At 39.7% G+C, this 23,008-nt stretch overlaps 1 protein-coding gene across 4 annotated transcripts; it reads left to right on the top strand.

Annotated features, from left to right (window-relative positions):
- The first annotated feature begins 711 nt into the window (after positions 1-711).
- On the top strand, positions 712-22,638 carry GABPB1 (GA binding protein transcription factor subunit beta 1). 4 transcript variants are annotated; one of them, XM_065688104.1, is made up of 10 exons: positions 1,853-4,761; positions 7,193-7,296; positions 7,630-7,737; positions 8,623-8,790; positions 9,255-9,449; positions 10,571-10,718; positions 11,012-11,125; positions 14,900-15,085; positions 16,366-16,481; positions 20,859-22,638. In XM_065688104.1, the coding sequence occupies exons 3-10, from the start codon at positions 7,630-7,632 to the stop codon at positions 21,009-21,011; spliced, it is 1,188 nt and encodes a 395-aa protein (XP_065544176.1). In that variant the 5' UTR covers positions 1,853-4,761; positions 7,193-7,296; the 3' UTR covers positions 21,012-22,638. The 4 variants fall into 4 exon arrangements, with proteins under 4 accessions (XP_065544177.1, XP_065544174.1, XP_065544176.1 ...); XM_065688105.1 differs by lacking the exons at positions 1,853-4,761; positions 7,193-7,296 and adding an exon at positions 712-891; XM_065688102.1 differs by lacking the exon at positions 7,193-7,296 and having other exon boundaries at positions 1,852-4,761.
- The last annotated feature ends 370 nt before the right edge of the window (positions 22,639-23,008 follow it).

Genomic DNA, 23,008 nt, shown 5'->3' with positions numbered 1-23,008 from the left:
GAGATTTGTTACTCAGAAGAGGTTTGGGGAGAACATAAACCGCTTTACGCTGCTGGCACGTAACTAGGAAGAACATTTTAGGGGCTGGGATGCTGGGTCCCAGGCTAGTTTGGGACTGAAGGCCAGAGCTCTCTGACAGAGCAAGGGCTTAGGATCAGTCTGGAGCTATTATCCTTATGAAATGCATTTCCGTGATCCCCAAAAGTCGCTAAAGTCCTGCAGAAAACAGGCAACGGAGCGAAGCCCCTGCCCACAGGGCACCCTCTCCTGGGCGTGCAACCGGAGCCCTGCAGCCAGGAGGCGGGAAGAGCAGCCCACGCCGCCCTGCGGCAGTGAGGACCCCCACGAGGGCCGGCGGGCAGCACGGCGACCCTGTTCCCTCTCATGTCTTCAGCTGCCCCTGGGGAGGCTGCCCCAGCCCGCCGGCTGCCCGCCTCCCCCCGCCCAGACCGGCTGAGGCCCGCGGGCGGCCCGCGCCCTTCCCCCCGCCGGGCGCGAAGCGGCACGAAACATGGCGGGTCCCTCCAGCACCCGCTTCCCCGCCTTTCCCGGCGCAGCCGCGCATGCGCGGCAGGCGGCACCAAGGCCGTATCCCTCCGCCGAGCCCCTCTGCCGGGGTATTTGTCAATAAGGCGATACCCGCGCCCCGCGGGCCGCGCCGCGCGCCCCTCCGAGCTGCCCGCGGCCGCCACGGGCCGCCTCGCGCCCAGGCGCGCGCCTGCCGCCGGGTCAGCGCCTCGCCTCGCGGCGCGGCGCCCCTCCCCTCCTCCCGCCGTGTCCCTCCGCCAGACGCAGCGGGGACTTTTGTGTGGGGCTTTTGGGCGCCGATGAGCGGCGGCCTCCGGCGCCCCGGGTTGTTGTCGCGGCGGCGGCGGCCGGGCCGGCAGCACGGTAAGGCCCCATCTCCGCTCCCTGTCTCTCCCTCACCCCCCGGGCCGGCCAAGCTTTTCCAGGTCAGTCTGCGCCTTTGTATAGGGCCCTGTTACCGGATGTGGAAGTTGATCTCTTCGCTGGTAAAAAATAATTCCACTTCCCCCGGAACCCGGCGCCGCGGCTCCCTCCGCAGCGCCCAGCCCAGCCAGGATTTCCTGTTGGGGAGAGCGGGCGCGCTGGCCGGCCTTCCGGGGACCCCGCCGCGCGGGGGGCGCGGGCAGCGCAGGCGGCGGCCTGGGCCGTGGCGGCGGCCTGGGCGGCCTGCGGGGCGCGGCCTGCGGGGCAGGGGCTGCGCTGGGGTCGGGGGCCGCCGCGCGGCCGGCGGGGTGGTGATGTTGCGGGGACGGGTCACCTCGGGGCCCAGGTGCCCGCGGCGGTCCCGCGCCCGCGGCTGCCGCACTGGCCCGGGCGAGCTCGACGCGCCGGGCGAGGGACTCGGGCGCTGAGGGGCAGAGCGGGGCCTGGCTCGTCCCGCCGATGCCCCTGCCGGGCAGCCCGGCTTGGGTCGCCGGGGGACCGTCCCGCGCCTCACGTGGGGCGGGTGGCCAGTTCTTATGGCGGCCCGAGGCGGCTGAGCTGCGTGGCGGTGTTTGGCGCCAAAGGTGCCTTCAGAGGAGCTGCGGTGGGAGCGCGGCGCTTCCCTTCTCTGCAGTGTCCCTGCCCGGAGCCTGTAACTCGTGCTTTGGGCTCTTAATAAAGCGTGTGGTCGGAGCCCAGACGTGGGTAAAATGTCTTAGTTTGGACTGCAGTTTTTTTCTCCTAGTAGTCCCAGAGTTGGTGGGACACTGGCTGATAGCGCATCAGTGAAACCTCCAGTAGGAAGTCTTCTGTGTTTAGCGTTTCTAACTCACAGTTGCGTGGTGTTCTTGCATGTTGCTAAGGTAGCTTTTATTTAATGCCAAAAGCTGCAATTTAAGTTTTCTGAAATTGTGAATGCACAGTGTGCAGCACTTCAGATTATTTTTAATTTTTTTTTTATCTTTGTAGTTGTTCAGGACTTCTGAAGTACCAGACTAAGCAGTTTGGTTGAAGAGTGTCTGCATGCTAATACTTGTAGTGGTACATAAATCTGCTGTGTAAACAAGGTTAAGAGCATACATGGCAGATCAATATGTACACTAGATGTACGCACTTTTTTGTGACCCACTTTCTTTGCTGAAAGCAGTTTGTTTTCTCGGGTTTTTTTAGGCCTATGTGCCAGACAGAAACTGTCGAGGAAGGTTCACCATAACAAAATGGATGCTTTAATTAGACTGGTGCTTTTTGAGGTTATTTTCAAGTTTCAGTTAATCTGAGACATACTCTGTATGGCTGTAGTACAGTTCAAAGGCTACATCATTAGCCCTTAGATTCTTCACGTCAATCATAGCTGTTGTAACGTAACCTTTTTCGTATCTAGTGCCAAGCTTATCTCTGAAAGCTTTGTAGTTTGTTGGCAGTGCCAACCCAAACCTTGGCGGGTGCCAGTGGTTCACCCTTGTTGCATAATAATATTCTTTAGATGTTACATTCTGTTGCAGGTAATGGCCACGTCTGTGCTGTCTTGTTTTAAGGATGACTTTTTACCCATCTGCATTATTCAATGGAGTTATGTTGCTGACGGGTGCTTATTTAAATTAATGTATGAGCCTAATTGGAAGACAGACCTGACTAAATACAGGCTTGACTATCTTAACCACTAAGCTATTCAACACATTTGCTTTCCTGATCTCTCTTTTCAGATCAGGTATTCTTCATCTGATGCATATGTAGCCCAACATGAAGGTCATGTTGCTGTTTAAACATGAGAGAGACTTTAATTACAAGCACAACACAGTCATAGAGGAAAGCTGAAAGCTATTAATATATTAATGTAGTTTTTATTATCATAATAGAAGTGTGGGTACTCTAAGCCTATGATATTGAGATTTAAAGTATGACGTGCAAAATTTTTGTCGAAATACATCTAGAAGGGTGTGATTCCCTTAGGAAACAATACAGGAACTTTCTGAGTTTTTCATGTGTAAGTCACCATGATCAGTATAAATGGTACATACAGTGAAATCATACCAAAGTTTTTAAGGGATGCTAGGATGTGGAAGTACACTTAGGTTTAATGCAGACCTTCTGATGCCTTTAAAAGTTACAAAACTTTTAAATAAAAATAGTTTTTATTCCAATTAAAATTTTTTCATTGAAATAAAAACCTTTTTGAAGAGTTTGTCTGAGTTCAGGTGTTCTGCCGTTGTATCAGGATGTAAAAACAAAACCACAAGTTGATCCTATTACTTAAATTCTAATAATTATCAAAACTGAGTGCTTGATTAAGGATTTAAATAGTTATTGCTAACTACTTATACACCGAACTTCCAAAATATTTGTGACCTTGGTGTGGATAGGCGTATTAGTTAGGAATGGCTGTTCTGAATTTCTGCTGGTACTGTGCAATGCTGGGATCAGATGGTGGTGTTTCTGAAGGTCAGGTCTTGAGAAGCAGGTTAATCTTGTTGAAACAGGGGAAAGAAAAAGGTATTGGGAAAAGGGCATTCTTTTTTCAGATGTAATGAGTGTCTTCCAAGCTGTCTTCCAAGTACAGTTCTGCTGCATGCCACTTCAGTAGGGCAACCTGTTTAGTTAGCCTTTTATGAAAGTTTATCTTGGGTTTTTTAGGAATGATTGAAAATCTTATCACAGATACAGGGTATATAATTGAGTTTATCTTATGGTAAATTGCAGTGCTGCAGTCCATGCTTTTCTAACATATCTCTTAGAAGTGTGCCTTGGTAGGGATACACTGGAGGCTGTGAGATTTCTGTGTTGGCAGATGTTCTGCAACAACTGGTTTGTGTCTGTTGATTTTGAGCAGTTGTTCACCACTGAAGTGGTAGAAGGGGATAGGGCTGAGTCCAGGATCCTTGAGGCAGGACACCAGACTGAAAGGTGCTGCAGTATTTTAAGCCAAACTTAATCTTCTTCCTTTGGACTACAGACTCTGCTACTCTATTGTCTTCAGGGTGTGGTGTGGTGTAGCCCAGGCTTCCCAAGCTGCATGTTTTCCAGCTCCTCTCGTTCTTTACAGAGCCCATTTCGCACACAGTTCGGCCTAAACTCTGTTTGAATGCTGTTCTGTACCCCTCTGGTAACAGCATGTTGTTCAGAGTTTTAGAGAATGTATAAAACCTTAAATCTGAGAAGAACGTGAAAAAAGTAGAATGATTTCCTAGGCATAAAATAGCAATAATAATTTGATGTAAGTTTTATTTACCAGTTAATTGTGGCACCTAGCTAATGATACTGGGTAGAATGCATTGCAGTAACAAAATGTGGAAGTTCAGGAGGTGATTAATGCAAAGAAGTCCAAGCCCAGCAGAAGCTCTTACCTATTTTACTGGTTTGCAGACAAGCCCCATTGCTCACACAGTTGTGTAGGAGCTGCTAGAAGTCTGAAAACATAATCCAGTTGCCATATGAATAACTGTAACAGTCTCAGACTTTATTTCAGAGCCAGGAGTGTTTTTATTGTCTGAAAGAATCCTCTTGTAAGCATTATCCAGCTGTCGTGCTAGCCAAGCTTGATGGAAATGTCAGTTACTGAAGAGTACCTTCTAGTGCAGTTCATTGGAGTTGATTTGTAACACTACATAGAGTAGCAGCAGTATATAACTAAGGGTGCTGCTTTGAAATAGAAATCTCATTTTAATTTTAAATGTATGTTATTGTACTATATATAGTACTTTGCTTTTGATAGTATCATTGTGCTATTGTAGTGTTACTGAGTGATCTCAAGAGAGCAGCTGAAGAACTCCTCTGGAAAGGGAAGAAAGGGAAAGTCTGACAATGGAGACTATGGTATGCCCCAGTACTAGCAGTGGAAGAGTCGGGGGGAGGGGGCATGTTGTTACTCAAGGGTTTCTTGACCTTACAACACTGGTCCTTGGAATGGTCAGCCAGGTAGAAATCAGCTTGGGGTTGAGTCCTCTTGAGAAATTTTGAATGCAGTGCTCATTGGTTAAAAGTGACAAAATGTGCATGTGTGCTGTTGGAAAGGCCTCTTCAGTTGCTGCTGTTAGTGCATTAGTGACACATAATGGGATTTTTTGAGTTCAGCAGTGTACTTTTGCTAAGTTTTAACTTTCTTCCACTAGATGGCCCAGGCATGCTTTCGAGTACCTGATGAGAACTTCATTTCTAAACCAAAGTTAAAATCAGCATTGCCAAACACACATAAACTTCTGTGATGCTTTGTGCTTGTATAAAGCACAAACACTTTATATCAACCAAGAAAGTGCTGGTTAATGTAAATAATACATGGTAATGAAGGTTATGTCGGGTATGATGTTCTATGTCCCTCTTTTTCCTTGATTAGAACTTCCCTTATTGCATGTGGTGCAAAGCAGTTTAGTTTTGCATTGAAATGGAAACTGATGCACTGTTAGTCTGACAGTGTATGCAACCGTAGTGGTTCAGAGAGACTCTGATAAAGTGCTGAAGTTTGTCACTAACATCTCCTAGGAGGGAGGCTTGCATTTGCATTAATTTTGCTGCATAGAGGTTTGGTAACAATTTTGCAGATTATTTCTCCAGTAGAGATGTGGTCAGGGGGTTCTGAATAGGCCTAGTCATTAAATATATGGACTGTAATTTAATTCACCTATTTGTTGTCTGTCAGACATCATGTATAAGCTTGTGGTCAAGGATGTTTTGTTGGTTAGTGGAGAAAGACAGATATACACAGAGGACAGCTCTTACCATGAGTGTGGTCGGACACTGGGATTAGGCTGAAGAAGCAGTGGGATGTGCATCCACAGGGACATCCAAAACTCAACAGGACTGAGCCCAACACAGTATGAATCTGTTAGGCCAGCTCTGACTGGAAGATTGAATTAGGTGACCTTAAGAGGCCCCTTCCAGTCTCAGGAGTTCTGTAATTCCAAAAGGAGGCTTTATTCCTTTTCTCTACTGCTGTTTAAAACAAAATGAAACACAAGGAAAATAAATTGTCTTCCTGAATTAATTCCTAACTTAAGTATTTTGCATTAATTTCCAACTTTCCTTTTGCTTCTGAAGACCTTGATGTGGTGGTATTAGGCCACCAGAAGTGTGTGTGTTGTGTGCTCTTTCACTTCTTAAATTGCACCCCCTGTCTCCCCACCAAGAAAAAAAGCCAGCCATATAAAGGGGGTGCTATATTCCTTCTTTTGTTGCTGCACTTGCCAAATGCTCTCTCTGTCCTGTCGTTGTTTTATATCATTACTCCTAGTGTCTCCCTAGGATAGTAGGGATGGGAGATTTTCTTGTTTTCCTGTTTCTCTTTTGCTCTTTCTCTTTATGGAAGAGTCAGCTGTTCCTTCCTCTGCATCTGAATCTGTGCTCCCTTTTTCCTTCCTTTTCCCATTGTCAGTATTTGTCCTGGCCTGCCATCTTCCTGCTTCTCTTCCCTTTTCTTGCTGAAGACAAATCAACATGTCTGTGTGTACTAAAAGGATGAACATAAATGGAGTGTTATTTTGGTGAGGGGATATTGCTGCCTGAAGTCAGTTCTGTAGACAGCTGATTTGCTCATGTTCCTGGCTCTACTGATGTGTGTTGGAGTTCTGCATTTGCAGTATTTCCGTCTTCCTTTCTAATTTCTTATAAAGTCAATAGCTTTCAGCTTATGGAGCAATATACCACGCAGGCTTTGCCAGTTCAGCCAGGTGCAGAGAACTTGATTTTTATGATAGAAGTGTGTGTTTAATGGGATTTCTTTCTGAACTGATATACTGCAACTTTGTGTAGGAAATCGTAGTCGCATGTAGCCGCAAGGCCTTGCAACTGCTATTATTAGTAATACAGGCTTAACTTCACTTGTGACTGGAAACTGAACTGATGAAAGTAATTCCATTTTTAGCATCTTGGTAGTGGAAAACCTAGCTATAGGACTAAAGTGTTAATGATGTGTTTTGGTTGCTAGCATGAGAAGATTATCTAAAGAATATATGAGAATTTTTCAGCTCATCTCAGCCATGTGTCAATCAAAATTTTGCACTTAGTTTTTTGTAACTGTAGACAGTTGAAGTGGGTAGTAATGTTTGTTTTCAGGCAGACATTTTAGTTCATGTATCTGATATGTGTGGTACAATAATATAGGCTTATTGCATCATTTTTGTAGCTAAGGATACAGAAACTGGTTTAGTGTGAACAAAATGAAGTGATAGTGATGGGCAAGATGTCAGAAAAGTGTTGTGTTTCATAACTATATGAATGCATTTACATAGTGGTACCTCTTAAACATGTGTAGGCATTTTGGATAAGTGATTGTAGTGCCTTTGGGCATGTGGCATAGCAGCCATGCTGTAATACGATTTGAAAGCTGGGCAGAGCTGCAGAAGGTTGCAGTATCAGGTGAGAACCTCTAAACCACTTTCTGCTGTAAACAGTATGTGTCTGGTTCAGATAATTTAGTTTTACACAGCATTGCAGCTGCTGTGGTTATGTCATTGTAATACGGACATCTTCACCCCAGTGTCTGTCTGACAAAAGTAATTTTAAAATCAAGCTGCTTGTTGCAATCAGTAAAGCTTGTTCTCATGGCTGTAATACCAACCCCAGGTTTTGAACTTTTCAGAGTAGTCCAGAAATAATTAAAAAAAAAAAAAAATAGCAGTGGCATTTGTATACTTAAAATGGTATTAATATTTTTATTTTTTCTATATATTCCTTTATGTCCTTCACTAGATGTCACTAGTAGATTTGGGGAAGAAACTTTTAGAAGCTGCACGAGCAGGTCAAGACGATGAAGTTCGCATTTTGATGGCAAATGGAGCACCTTTTACCACAGATTGGGTAAGGAAACTTTCTCAGTGTTTGGTAAATCTCACTTTTCCTTACCTGCAGAAGAAAATAGGATTATTGCAATTAAGCATTTACATTGCAAGCCTTTGGACTTTCTTCTTGGAATTACGCAGCTACCTCATGTAATGTCTAATCCAAAATTAAAGTTGTCTGTTTCTTCATATGACCTCCTACTGATCTTGGTAACAGACTCTGAATGAGCTCATTCTGGTGGCTTTTAAGATGAACTTTGGAATGGTTAATGAGAGAAAGCAGCAATCATCCTCCTAGTTATTGTGTTTATGCATTTAGTATAGTAAGAGGTATGAATTAAGAAAGCAGGCCCAACTACCTAAATATGTACAGCTGAGAGTTCCCTGATAGAGGGGCTTTGAGTAGTCTTTTGGACGTGCGTTTTTTTGAATAGGATATATGGGGAGGTCAGGTACCTAAAATTCTAGGGTGTTTGCAAGCCCTTAGGAGCCTTAAGCAACCCAGCTTTCAAGCTGACTCTGTTTTATGCTGGAGGTTGGACTTAAGTGTCTTCCAGAGGTCTCTTCCAGTGTTGCTATGGCCTGTTGGCCCACACTGAAAATGGGGTTAGGCCCCTTGAAATACCACACCTCAGAAAGACAGAAAAACATAGCACAGACCTCTAAAAGTTGCTTCCAAAGAGCAGGTTTTTTGTGTTGTGATTACTGGTGGGGAGGAGAGCCCACAGAAATTTAAGCTTTTTTTTCATACTTTGTAAAAGCCGTGGCAGCTTTTTTCTCTAAGAGTGGAAGGGAAAATGGTTTTGAAGTGGTGCCCTAACACCCAAGTTTGATAGCTTCAGAACAGGAAGAAATCCTTCATACTGACATCTGTTAAAGCTCCACTTTTTCCATTACACTGCAGTTGGGAACATCTCCACTTCATTTGGCAGCACAGTATGGGCACTACTCAACAACAGAAGTGTTGCTGCGAGCAGGTGTAAGTCGGGATGCCAGAACCAAAGTGGACAGAACTCCATTACATATGGCAGCATCAGAAGGCCATGCCAGCATAGTAGAAGTGTTACTTAAGGTAAAAAATGCCGAAACAAGGTCTGACGCGTGGATATTGCACCGGTTTATGGTCAAATATTTGCAATTTCCTTTTAGTCATGAAAACAACATTGAAATGATACGAATATTTATACTGTGTGCATTAGAGCTTTGTTTTCCTGTTAAACTGTAATTTATTTTAGCATTAAAATAATGATTTCAGTTGGATTATTTATTGCTGTGTCAAAGTAAGACTACCTCCTAATTTGGTGTAGTATGAATAACCACTTTTAGAACCAAGACATTGTGTTTTAGGAAGTCTTTAATTCTTTCAGGTAAATAATTTATTTGGTGATTAGATTGAAGTTCTTTTAAGAAATCTGTAAATGTAAGATAACAAAACATTACTGAACAGAGAAAGGCAGTTTTGGGCTTCATTATGTCACCAGCATTATTTAATTTAGATACTTATGATGACAGTTTATGCAATGATCTTGTTTGTAGCATGGTGCTGATGTCAATGCGAAGGACATGCTCAAAATGACTGCACTTCACTGGGCTACTGAACATAACCACCAAGAAGTTGTAGAACTCTTAATAAAGTATGGAGCAGATGTTCATGCTCAGAGTAAATTTTGCAAAACGGCGTTAGATATTGCGATAGACAATGGAAATGAAGACCTTGCAGAAATATTACAGGTAACTTTTGATTCATGATGGTAAGGGAACTTAAAGTACTTGTTTACAGATGTGAAAAACTAAGCTTTTAATACAGCAGCTGTGAAACCCTATATTGATTGGCAATGCTAAACTCAGTCTAGTTTGTGATGTGGAAGTGAAATTAATGTTAGTAAGCGTTAGTGACCAAAGAACATTTTCACTGCCTACAAGTCAGGGATAAGTATCCTTTATTTTTGTAAATTTAAGTGTTGTAGTACACAGAACTAGGTGGTATCTTCACAAGCAAGTTGTAAAACTTAACTCCCCACTCTGTCAATAAGTTTTGATTGTACCCTAGTGTTCAGTTAGCTTTGTATAGGGGTATTGATTTCCTAACAATTGGAGATCAGGAGAGGAGACACAAGAGATAGTAATTTTTCCTGAATTAGAAAGACTAGGATTGAATTGTTGAAGTGATTTAGGTTGGTGTTACAACAGATATTTCCATGGGGATGTGTGCTCCACAGTAAAGGCAAATGAAGAGCTAAATATTACTGATGAACAGAAAGCAAATGAAAAATACCATTACACCACTGTATAAATGTGTTCCCCTACATGTTAAACTGTAAGAACTTCTACTCTTGCTCCTTTAGCCTCCTTTTTGTGGCAGAAAGGATATAGTAAATTAAAGTCAATAAGTAAAAAAAACCCACAACAAAACACCAAAAAGATGACTGCAATCTACAATCCATAGCAGTTACTTAGCTTTCAGAGCTGATTTTCATGGCATGTAGCTGCCACAGCGGCCTCAGTTCTTCAGGCCTCTATTTTATACATGTGAGCTTTTGCATATCTACAAAAGGGCCTTGACTTTATATGGTCTGCTTTGTTCACAATAAATAAATGGTAAGGAGGAGAGGCAGTGTGTCATTATTCTCTTCCACTTCATCAGACTTTTTGTATTTAAATTTCAGCCAGGAAAAAAAGTTTCTCATGTACTTCCACAAGCACAGGATGTGACATGATGTGCATATATTGCATGAGTATAACGAGGGAGATCATCACCGTTTGAGTGGAATGTGCAATAATTCTAGTTCTTACAGGGTAAATAACTTATTTGTACCTACCGTTGGAATGATATTATTATGTTTGTTTCCTAGATTGCAATGCAGAACCAAATCAATACAAATCCAGAGAGTCCGGACACTGTGACGATACATGCAGCAACACCGCAGTTCATCATTGGACCTGGAGGGGTGGTGAACCTAACAGGTCTGGTATCTTCTGAAAATACATCAGATGGAACAGGTATTTAGATGTCTATAGGATAGCTACTGGGATTTTATACTTTAATCGGTTTTCACCATTTAGTGATAAGGCCTGAGGATAAGTGGTGGTAAGAATAATGACCGTGTTCCTCTTCGGTGTTTATGTGCTGTAAATAAACTAGCTGCTTAAAACAACAATTTTCACAGAGATAAATCATCAGAAGTTGTATTTGCTCAAGAAACTTGCTGCAGAATAGCAGAATGTTGCTGAAAACTGTGTGTTAGCACTGGTTTTAAGTTTGTCAGCTAACTTTTTTTTTTTCATCCCACCAGATGAAACAGGAGTGTCTGCTGTACAGTTTGGAAATTCATCAACGTCAGTATTAGCCACGTTGGCAGCTTTAGCAGAAGCATCAGCTCCGCTGTCTAATTCTTCAGAAACACCAGGTTAGAAAGCTTAAGTCATTTAACATCATTTAATAAATTAAAAGTACAGAACTGGCACTTTTGGTGATAGAGTTCATACAGAAATGAGCTTACAGCCTTCCTTTTTTCAGCATGAACAAAAATTTTCCTTTATTTTCACCTGGAAGGTGGCCAAATTTATGCATACAATTACTTCTCAATAAGATTTCTGACCACAACTAATATTTCTAGGCCTAATGTAAGTAGCATTCATCTTGCTGAAAGCATTCATCTTGCTGAGAGCAAGTAATTCAGGAGATTGAATTTAAATCTTTGTCTACATACAGTTTAGTTGCATTTGGTGGGAGAATGGGTTCTTTGAGTGCTTTCTGTTAATTATTGGGAAATGTCCCTTAACATTGTTTGCGAATACTTTGTCATCAGTTTTCTTAATGTTTCACCCAAAAGGCACAAGAATATTTGGTGATCTTAATGTGTAGTTGGCCCATTAGAGTATCTATGGGTCATCTTTTCAACATTAAGGCATTCTACTTGCATTTATAATAATATGCAGTGATGAGTGTGTCCCACTTCAGGCTGGTATGCTTCAGTTAAACATAAGCCTAGCATTACTGTTTTCCTAGGAAGAAGCAGCTTGCATCCTTCATTGCAGATGTTTGCACACTACCTTATTCCATAAGGCCATGACAAGAAGCCAGAAAGGCACAAGGAATTCCATTGTCCCTAGTTGCCAAGTTTTGCATTCTTCTTTCTGATGAGTTTCTCACTTCACCTCTGCCCCATGGATCTTTGCCAGTTAGTGCTTTGTCTGAAAAAAGTATATATCCGTACTCAGATTTCTGGCCTGACAGCTACCTCCTAACATAAACCTGAGTTTTCATCTTGGAGTATTTTGAAGTCCTGCAGGATTTCCTCTAAATACAACTCTTCTGCTGCTTCTCAAAGCAGTACTATTCTCAAAGCAAAGAAGTACAGCTGTACTATTTTATGACATTTAAATATTGCAAGTGAAGTGGATGATCCAAAACCAGAGTGCAGTGTCTTTTATTATAGAAGAAGCTGTTGATGTTTTCAATTGATATATTTCAGTGAACCTTGGATCTAATTGTAGGAGTGAAACTCGAGAAAGGATTGCATGGGATTATAGAGCATTAAATGTGTATCCAGGACTCAGTAGTAGGATTTGGTAATGAACTGAGTGTAATGTTACAGTAAACCACTGAAGATAAAAACTACTAGAGAGGAGGCAGGAGGCAGTGGACTGAAGGAATAAGCTTGAAGTCTTGATGCAGTAATTTTACACCTGCAGTAACACAGTGTCCATCATACCTAACCGTCCTGTTTATTTTAGAGGTTCTGCTTTGATTTTTATGCAGATGTGAGTAATTTTGCAGCATTTTACTGTGTAAATTATTTTCTGGGTTCTTACTCCTTTTATAATTCATAAAGTGTAAAGAAAATAAAACCAGCATATAGTGACATCAGTAGTAAATGTCTTCAAGGTAAAAATAAAACACCACCATACACATCTCTTCTCTTTGTGGTCATCTTGTAAAAGATTCATGTATAAATACTCTCAAAAATTGTAGCGCTGAGAATTCTGGTTTTGGCTCTTACCTTGCATTTAGCCTTCTTTACTTAAGACTGTATAAACTTGAACAAACCACTTAGGTTCTGCCTTTTATGTTGTTTTTGTGTAGGTTTTCCTCTTCTTTCACAGTTAACTTTACCCTGACATCTTCCCTAGTTCCTCATGTTTTGCAGTTAAAAACACATCAATTTTGTAAAACCAAAGAAAGGAAGGTGCTTCTCACTGCAGCTGAATAGACTCGTGGTTTTTTTTTCATTGTTACTAAAGTACATATGAGGCATGGATGTTATGCACAAATGAGTTGCATAATGTATGTATGGAACTCAGAGTTGGATTAGAAAAAAAACTGATTTAAGATGTGTATTTGGAAAGCAGTAACTGGTGTGCTTACGTATGGAACTAGGCATATGCCTTGCTGCTTGTGAAGGTGTTCTCCCCATACGCACACTGCAGCAGAAAATAATGCATATTAATTCAGAGATTCTTGAAAATAGTTGTGCTGCTTTCCTAAATGACTTCAGCTTTCCTTCGGCATGTGAAGCAATATGGTAACTAGTGAGTATATGGATATGAAGGAGAACAAGGAAGGTATAAAGGACTGTATGTAAGGGCATGTTTTTCCTTTACATAGAATAACTTCTTTTTAGACAGAATGTTCATTTTTCTGTTAAGGTCTGAAGAAGTCCTGATAATGTTTCCTTCTACAACTAAAAGGCCAATGCTGAGTTTGAAACTGGAAGATCAGGGCTGTTTGCCACAGCAGCTAGTATTAGCACTTGCAGCTTGAAAAGGCAGTGGTCTTTCTTACTGCTGAGCCTGTACATGGAAGGCGGATCAAGTTCAATACAACACCACTTATTTATGTAGGACTTCCTGTTTTGGTTCACTGAGTAAACACTCTGTGAATATTTAGGCAGTGCTATAGGACAGTAATCTCTGAACATAAAGAGCTTCAGAAGACAATGACTGCGGTCATTATTTGAACTACAGAGTGATTTTTTTTTTTTTTGTGTGTGTGTATTATATTGTAATTAACTTAAAAGATGAAAGCTTCAAGGTTTTATCTACCTTCTCTCATCTTGAGCATCACAACACAGTCTATAGGATTTTAATTTCATCTCTGTAGATAGAAAGCACTCTAATGTCTGTCATTTAAATCAAAGGCTTTGCTTGTACCCTGACAAATTGAAAATAAAATACAGAGTTAGTGTGCTTGAGATTCTTTGATTGTGCTACTAGTGATCTTGCTCTTTTGTCTTGGTACCTCATTGCTTTAAAAAAAGTAAGAGTGGTAGTGTGAGACCTCAGTTAGTGTATAGCGTGAGTGTGGTGTGTGTTGTAGTTCTGAATGCAGTCTTACCCTTACCTTACCATGATGTATAGATGTAATGTAAAACTGTGAGAGTTCACTGCTTTTTTTGACAGTCATTATCAAATAATGAATTAGAAATGCTTACTTGAGCTGGGATTTTTTACTTTTACATATAAAAATACATACATACAATGTTTATTCTTCTATTGAAGCTCTACCTTTATCCTTCAAAGGTGTAAAAATGTCAGCTCTGCAGAACTTTTCATTTAGTCCTGTTTCATATTTTGTATAACAAATAAATTTGTGTTTGTGGTTGAAGTACCCAGGTAGTACAGACAAAACGTTAAGATTCTCTAAGGTCCTTCAGTCTGTTGTAGTCTTGAAGACTGTTACAGTAAGCAGAGAAGTCAGGGCTGGGTCCTGAGGTACACCTGACAAGTCACTGGTTGAGGAGTAGTTTCAAGCTAGTATTTAAAGTTTGTTTGGTTTATTCTGCTGTTAGCATAAATTATTCCAGCTTGTGTACAATGCAGAAGTTAATTGTGTTCTTAAAAACAACTCCTGTTCTTGCTGCAGTGTTAACACTGAACCCAAAGCATCAGTTTTGAGTGGGGTGTATCTATCAGGAAACATACTAAATAAAAGAACTACTATATTGAGCAAGGTAAACCAGGACAGAGTTCCATGTATTTTTCAAATGTTAGTGCCTTATGTTGCCTGGTGAAAGATTTTATTTATTTATGTATTTATTTTTATGAACAGTATAATGTCTTTTAAAATTTTATGCCACTCAGTGCATTATTACACATTTTTTTTCTCTGCTGTACTTAAATGCATTTGAAATCATATAGTTTAATTAAACTGACTTAATTCTTTACTAATCTGTTGATAGTTGTGGCCACAGAAGAAGTTGTGACTGCAGAGTCTGTGGATGGTGCTATTCAGCAAGTTGTCAGTTCTGGAGGTCAGCAAGTTATTACTATAGTGACAGATGGCATTCAGCTTGGTAATCTGCATTCAATTCCAACCAGTGGAATAGGGCAACCAATCATTGTGACCATGCCAGATGGACAGCAAGGTGGGTGGAAATATGTACAATTTCAGCTTGAGCAACTGTTTTAGTTATAGTAATTATAATGACTTGTTAGGTGCAAATAGTTTGGACAATTTTGTGTAAGTCTAAATTTAAAAACATTGAGTTCTTATACTGCAAAATGCTCAGACATGAGCTACTGCAGTTCAGTGAGTTACATGTCAGCAGAGTGCATTAGGAGAAAGAAGAATTATTAACTGTGTGGAAGGGAAACGGTATGTTGAAGGGAAAAGTGATAACTACTTACTTTGCTTTCAGTAAGTGTGATTCTTGCAGACTTGTTTTGAACGCTAGAAGATGGAGTAAAACAATAGTATTCTTCCAATACTCACATAATTGCTTTGCCAGAAAGACAGGGAGGTGAGGCTTGGATATAGAAATCTGGTGCTTCAAGCAAGCTGTGCTAGTCTTACGGAGTGTGTTCTTAACAGAACAAAAGCCAAGTCTGACATGCTTGAGGTTTTAGAGGAGCAGTGGCAGAACCAGTGGAACCAGAGTGATACAAATGGTCCTGTTGGGCCATATGTTTGTGGAAGCTGCTAGTGTCATAAGTGCTGTTTTGTGATGTGTATGTTTTGGGTGGTTTCTTTTAAAGATGTTCTGCCACTGCTGTTCAGGCAAAAGTTATTCCTTCTCCAGTTTCTTCATGAGGACTCCCAGTGTGGAGTTTGAAGAGCTGTACCCAGGGGACAAGTTATTTGGTTCACAGTCTTGTCTGAACAAGTACAGCTAGTTACCAGAAAGCATGAATGTGTGTAGGTACTAACTGAAGTGACAGTTACGACATTTATTTGCCAGATGGTTGCATGTCTATATTAAGAGTATGAATTTCTTTAGATCCCTTTTCCTTTAAGGTTAATAACTACTGAATTTTCAGATTACCTGTGGTGTTCTAATCAATCAAAATCAAAGGCCAATTTTGTATTTAGTATTTGCTTAAGTAACATTATAAAGATTGTCTGTTTTAGATGTTGGACAATTGTCAGGCTGGTAACTGCTGCAATTCACTTCCATGTTTGTTTGCTCTGTGAAAAATGGCAATAATACTCCAGAGTGACAACTAACTATTGTAGGACCTCAGTAGTGTACAAGCAACTGAAGTTTTTACTAAATTCTCCTTTAGTAAATTCTCTACCAAAGTGCACTTTATTATACAGTTGTGTGTTCATAGGGAAAAGTCTCTGCATTTTATTGCTGTCAATAAAATTTTATATAGTGCAAATACTGTTTGAAGCAAGTGTATTTATATGTACAAATGTTTTCAGTATTAACAGTTCCAGCAACAGACATTGCTGAAGAAACTGTGATAAGCGAAGAACCGCCAGTGAAGAGACAGTGCATTGAAATTGTTGAAAATCGTGTGGAGTCTACAGAAATAGAAGTAAGGAGTATATTGCGTGATATGTGTTAACCGAGTATTGAGCACTGAATATCTGGTTGTGGGGTTTTCTGTTGTTCTGGAGTTTAATTTCATGTTACCAGAGACTGAAGTGTGTGAAACAATAACTTGTTCTGTCTTCCCTGTTACTGGAATTCATTTTTTACAAAGTTGTTGTTAGAAGATGTAGGAGGGCTGTTTGCTTCATCCTCTGGCTGTGCACAAAAAAGAGGCACTTCTTTAAATATATGATAATGTAATTTTTTGTTTTTCCTTTAAGGTCACCAGCTACTTTTTAAACCTAAGTACCAATATATCGAGCAACTTGACATTTTCTATTAGTGAATGAGAGTACTGTACCCACATCTTTCTGTTAGGAGCACGTGCTTGTCCTGGTTGTGAGATCTTATTTTTTACAAGGTTTCCTTTCCATTCATGTTATCTACATAACTGTTAATGGAAATGTGAAACAGTAAGATTCTGCGTTTGTCAGTTTGTATCTGCTCCTCCCTCCCCCCCCCTCCCCCCCTTTTTTTTTTAAGTCTGGAGCTGTTTACACATCTTTGCCCCATCCTGTTGTGGTTTTGTTTGTTTGTTTTTAATTATAGTGTGAGACACCTAACACCACTGAGAGCTCTTTTTATATATGAGAAATAGATGTCGCTGTTTGATTTTAAATTGTAGCCTTTTTTATGTTAGCCACAATAGGTCAACCATCTCATTCCTTCTTCTGTTACTTGTTACTGTGCTGACCAGCTTTGGTCAAAAGTTTATGAAAATTGCTGTTTGCCTTGTCTAGGCTGTAAGTTCTCATTTTGTCGACTCCATGATACTTCATTTATCAAAGACTGTATTCTCCAGCTTTTGTTCATATTACTGAATTGTGCCTAATTGAATATTTTTTTCCTGTACAGTGTGTGCTATGTCATCCATGTCTAGTAACAATAATTACCACCTTTCATCACTTGCTTTCCCTGTCCCTAAGTTGTCGCATCAAATACTTGTGGGGTTTGCAGCTTTGTGGTCATTACAGATTATCATGACAGTTGAAATTTTCTGAGTTTTTTAAAATGTATGACTGTTACAATAAAAGTGTTTCTTAAACATTTGCCTCAATTATTCATAAAGGAAATTACATTTCCTTAAGTATTTTAATAATTGTTAGGTGAAAGAAAAAGATCTAGATTGGTTAAGGAATAAATTGACCTGTTCCTAATTGCACATAGTCGGTGTAACAGTACAAATAATTCTTTTAAGGGGATTGCCAGTTTTAATTGTATGTTTTAAACATTTCTCAAATACTGAAAGAAGTAGGTTTAAATTATTTACTTTCTTTGTTACTTTTAAGTGCAGGTTTTGATGACAGACTTTGCCTATACTCCATCCCTGACAGTGTTCAAGGTCAGGTTGGATGGAGTGAGTCTTGGATGACATGGTTTAGTGTGCAGTGTCCCTGCCCATGGCAGGAGGGGTGGAACCAGAAGATCTTAAGGTCCTTTCCAACCCTAAGCATTCTGTGATTCTATACAATTGGAAATGTGGATGCAGACCTCTGCCTCTGTTTGGAGGCAAGTTGTGGTTCACAGGGGTATGGTGCTCCCTCAGTTTGGTAACAGAGTCATTAAAGAAGTGCACATAAAGTCAGTTCACTTTAAACTTCATCATCATAGAAGGTGTTAGATAGTTGAATTTGGTGGGAGTAGGACCTCTCTGCTCATTAAAATATTTTTTTAATGCAGAAAACCTTTATTGTTTGATTTCCAGTGATTTATTCCTTTATCTCATTGTAAAGAGCTGATTCAAGGTTAAGAGCGCTTTCTTCAGCTATTTTAAATTCATGGCGTGTGAACAGTTAACTGTAGTTAAGTTGAACATCATCCCATTCACGTCAGGTGACAAACTTCCCTGTGAAAGTATTGTGAATGACTAAAGCTGTTCTTGTGATCTTTTATTTTTCTCTTCTGCGTCTGTTAAGTTCAAACATTTCAGCTTATTTTGAAGGGTGGTAGCAATTTTCCTGAACAGTTTGATATTTTAAATATAGGGTAGCAGCAAAAAAAACCCTGTGGCACAGATACTGGTTTTCATTTTCATGCATAAGTCATTAACATGCAGTGATCTTGTATTTGACTTTTGTCGCATGCTGTGTTGCATTCTGTGTTGCATGCTTGAAAGGTCACACATTAGAACCAATCATTTCATTAGACTAAAAAAGCATAATTGTAGCCTAATTATATTAGTGAATTCATATCCCCGTTCTGTTGTTAAAAAGAATGCTTGGTTTGGTTATGTTGGTTATGGGTGTCCTTGTTGTCAATATATACACTGTTAAGAAAAGTTACATGTAATCAAGAAAATTCCCTGATCAATTGGAAGATTTCTTCAGAGCACTCAAGGTCCTCTAATTTGTTTTTTACCAAAGTAGGTTTTTATACTGATACAAAAGATCTTCAGATAATTAGAACACTTCCGGATTTGATTATATTAACAGACCAGATACAGTCCTCCCTACTCTAGATGTCAAAGGAACCAGTTTTCCTTGTTCAGTCTGCCGTAGATCTGCATTGCTCCCCCAGAAGCACTGATTTCTTTTCACTGCCTAGCTAGACAGTAAACTTGTTTTGTTGATGTTGTAGCAATGACTGTCTAAGAACTACACCTATTGGTAGTAGGGCTAACGTACATGCTTTGAATTGCTAGTATGTTTGGTAGATACTGTGTTTACCTTCTTGTCTCTGCCACTGAGACTTGTTTTTTTAGGTATGGTGTCCCCCCCTTCTATTTTTCTCTTCTGTGGGAAATACTTTAAGTTATGGTCTAAGAACCCCTTCACTCCCAAGTGTTTGCAGTCTGCACACACTCCAAATTTTCAGATGTGGAACTTCCTTTTCATATAAGTAAGACTAGAGGAGCTCTCATTTTATTAGCATATGCGGATGAAACAAACCCCTCCTACCTTCCTCTAGTTCTTAAAGCCCTGTGTAAAATCAAGTTGCACTTAATGTGGCTTATAGGTAGTCTTTTTGACCCGTTAATAGCATCTCTCCTTAACATGTTGTTTTTGCTATACAGATGCTGCTGTTAGCAATGATCTGACCACCTATGTCATTATATTCCAGCACATTCAGCACAGCATGTAACTGCTAAATGTGACTGTGACAAGTAGTGAGAACAGCAGGAAGTAGAAGGGAGGCAGAGTATTTTGTATTTTCAGGCTCTGACCATGAAAATATGTGAGTGCAGCAAAGAGGTGAAGGATAGGAATGCTGTTACGTGGGAGTGAGGGGAGAAAATTCTAACAACTGTTTGAGGCATTAAATGGGAATGTGGTACCGAACTGCTGGGAATAAGGTAAAAAGGCACATTACTTTGGCTGGGCCTCAATTTCTGATGAGAGTTTTGTTTTTCTAGGAAATAGCTTGCTTCTCTGACAAGTTCCCTCCTGTGCATGCTTAACAACTATAGTGGAAAGAATGATTTGAAATCAGATACTACCTTACTCATAAAAGTATGATGCACTTTAATGAAATGGTATTTGGTTGAAGATCAAACCAAAACTATTTTCCAAGCAAATTGCTTTTTCAATTGGGCTCAGTGCAGCATCAAACAAAATGACAGAACCTACGTCACTGCAAATAGAAGTACATTCTCATTAGTTCCTAAGGCAGCTTCATAGGAAATGGCATTTCCCATATTATTTTGCTTGGAAACCATTTTATAGCAATCCCCAACAAACTTGTATGCTGGATGGAGCCTTAAGTTCCTCCTTTTGAATTGAAAAAGCTCATCTAGCTAAGTGTCTGTTAATTCATGAAGATGGGGTATCCTTGGGGATGTAATTATACATTAGGATTGCATAGTATTAATCACTTCAGATCACTTTGTTTAGGAAACCTAGTTATGTGTGTATTTTGGTTAGTGGGCAGCTGTCACTTCCCAGCTCAAGTTGCTGTTAGGTAGCAGTTTTTCATTCTACTGTCTGACTGAAATACAACAGAATGGGACAATCCTGTTTGATTGGATTCCAATTTACAAGAGTAACAAAGGGAATTGAGTAACTGGAGAACTGCTAATATGATGTTCATTTGATCACTACTTCTTTTTATTTCACTCTTTTCCCATGAAGACTTGCTTGGTATCTTTGCATCTAAAGAAATTTGGGTTTACTACGGTTCCACCTGAAGCCTTATTGTGGGGAGGTGTCTGGTGTGATAGTTCATGTCTAATTTACACAGCAGTGCTTGGTTTGACCGAGTAAGAACTAAACAGTTTCTACATGATATCCTAACACTTGAGCTGCATGTAAAGGTAAAGAATTTGCCATTTTAATGTGTATTCAATACATATTTGACAAAATGTTGCTGGTTATGTTTCTCATAGGAAAGAGAAACTCTTCAGAAACAGCTGGATGAGGCAAACAGAGAAGCACAAAAATATCGTCAGCAGCTTCTAAAGAAAGAACAAGAAGCAGAGGCCTATCGGCAGAAGTTAGAGGCAATGACCCGCCTCCAGACTAATAAAGAAGCTGTTTAAAAAAAATGAACATACTGCAAAGCCTGTTACTTTCCAAAACCTGCAGTACAATCTTGAACTGTACGCTATATAGGTACAGACGCAGGATTACATGATAGAGAAGATGCTACAAGTTGATAACTGGACTTAAGCTGTGAGCTCTCATTAATTTCTTGTAACATAAAAACTCTGAATTTAGAAATTGTGAAAAGTATTTAAAATGAAATACTGTAAATAGTTGGTTTTTTTACAGTTTCAAAATGAGTTGATAAATCTTTTTGAAGGGATCCAGAAACACGAGAAGCCAATGTTTTTGTGAAATTTTTGATTTTAGTATGAATCTAACTTCTGAAAAACAGAACAGTTTTAAGGGTGATGTTGTTGATTTAAGCCGACAACTTGAAAATTATGTGACAAAATGATTTAACAGTTATTTCTACATGGTAACAACTTAAACTTCTCTGAATAAGACATTTCCAAGTGGAAATCTTTGTACAGCTTTAAGTAGTTGTCTCAGATTCTCTGAAAACCATTTTTGGTTTTTTTTTTTTTTTTATTTTAGGTGGTGAAATTTTTATATTTAATTTCAGATATATCCAAGTAGATTTACATGTATATGAAGCTAATATTTTTTAAACTTTTCAGTTTGTACATATGCTGCATGTTTTTATAATTTCTACACATACATCTTGCATAGGTATTTTTCAGCAAAGATGAGGAAAATTATGAGGAAAATGTTCAGCTTATATGTCATTGAAAGTAAGCAGCCAGTTTAATTGTGGATGGTATATTTGTTGGAAGAATGTAATTTGTAATTAAAAACAAAAAAAATCTTGATTTACATACGAGATGTGATTTAAAATTTGGTAGTGGAGGCATCGAAACTTCACTTTGTGTCTTACAATTTTCATGCACAAGCATTTAAAAGTTCAGTAATGCATAGGAAAGAATGTCTCCACTGGAACGCAAATAGTAGTTCTTTTAGGATATTCCTATTGATCTCTTTTTCCCAATTGCCTTGAAATCATTTCAGTGATACCTTTTTTTCTAAACAGACTTTTGCATTTTAATTATGCAATTGGACAAGTAATTTTTTTGTTGTGATGCTCCTCTTACCCAGCATCATTGTTCTTCACTGTGATACTGTGTTTGTGTGTGTCTGTGCAGTGATCTATTATGGTTAGGATTTACATAGCACGTTACATCTTCAGAGCATTATAAAATCTTTTATAGAGCCCTTACTGTACTGCCTGAGGCAGGTGAGTGTTACTGTCTCAATTTTATAACTGATACAAGTGCAACACAGGGAGTGTTAAATGACTGGCCCAAGACCACATGGATCTGTGGCAAACCTGGGAATAGATCTCAGGAGTTCCTGGCTTCTAGTCCTGTGCTTAGACTGAGCTGCCTTAAGATTGTTCAGTGCTGTGTTACATTAAATTTTGAACTACTGTGCAGATTCCTTTTTTGTAAGATAAAACTCTTCGTGCTTTGCTTTGTTGTTCCATGTTTCACTGCTTTTATGGAATTGTTTATATGAACTTAAGCAAAAAGTCTAGTTTACCTATACTGTACACAGAAAAATTACCCTTAAAACTGTACTCTGGCCTACTTTTTCTATTTTACAATTAAATATCTTTTCCACATACATCTGTTGTAGAATCAGTTCCATTTCGATTTTTTTGTATGTACATCAAGGTCAAAGCTGTGCTGTGTCAGCATTCAGAAAAATAAGAAAGACTGGTTTTAAGATTAGAATGGACTTCAGAGGTAGGAGGGAGGTGTGGGGAAAGAATTGCATTACACAGTACTGAAGTAAAACCTTCCTTCTTCAAACTTTGACTTGGGTTTATAGAATTGGCAGTTAGGAAAAAATCCTAAATATTCTAGTATTGGTAAAAATTTGGCAAGTTTGATCCCATTTGGGAAATTGGGCAAAGAATCAAAATATATAAAAAAGGGGAAAAGCTGCGGTGGTGGTTTTTAGAATTATTATCAAGCTGGTACTTGAAGCAAGC

This window comes from Lathamus discolor, chromosome 8 (assembly GCF_037157495.1).
Source record: "Lathamus discolor isolate bLatDis1 chromosome 8, bLatDis1.hap1, whole genome shotgun sequence".
In the NCBI taxonomy this organism is placed as follows: domain Eukaryota; kingdom Metazoa; phylum Chordata; class Aves; order Psittaciformes; family Psittacidae; genus Lathamus; species Lathamus discolor.
The sequence above is the reverse complement of the archived record's forward strand: the minus strand, read 5'-3'. Positions and strand labels throughout refer to the sequence as shown.

Coding starts and splice junctions, on each gene's coding strand:
- GABPB1 (XM_065688102.1), top strand. Junction 9,450..10,570: donor ACCTTGCAGAAATATTACAG/GTAACTTTTGAT, acceptor TTTGTTTCCTAG/ATTGCAATGCAGAACCAAAT. Junction 11,126..14,899: donor TAATTCTTCAGAAACACCAG/GTTAGAAAGCTT, acceptor ATCTGTTGATAG/TTGTGGCCACAGAAGAAGTT.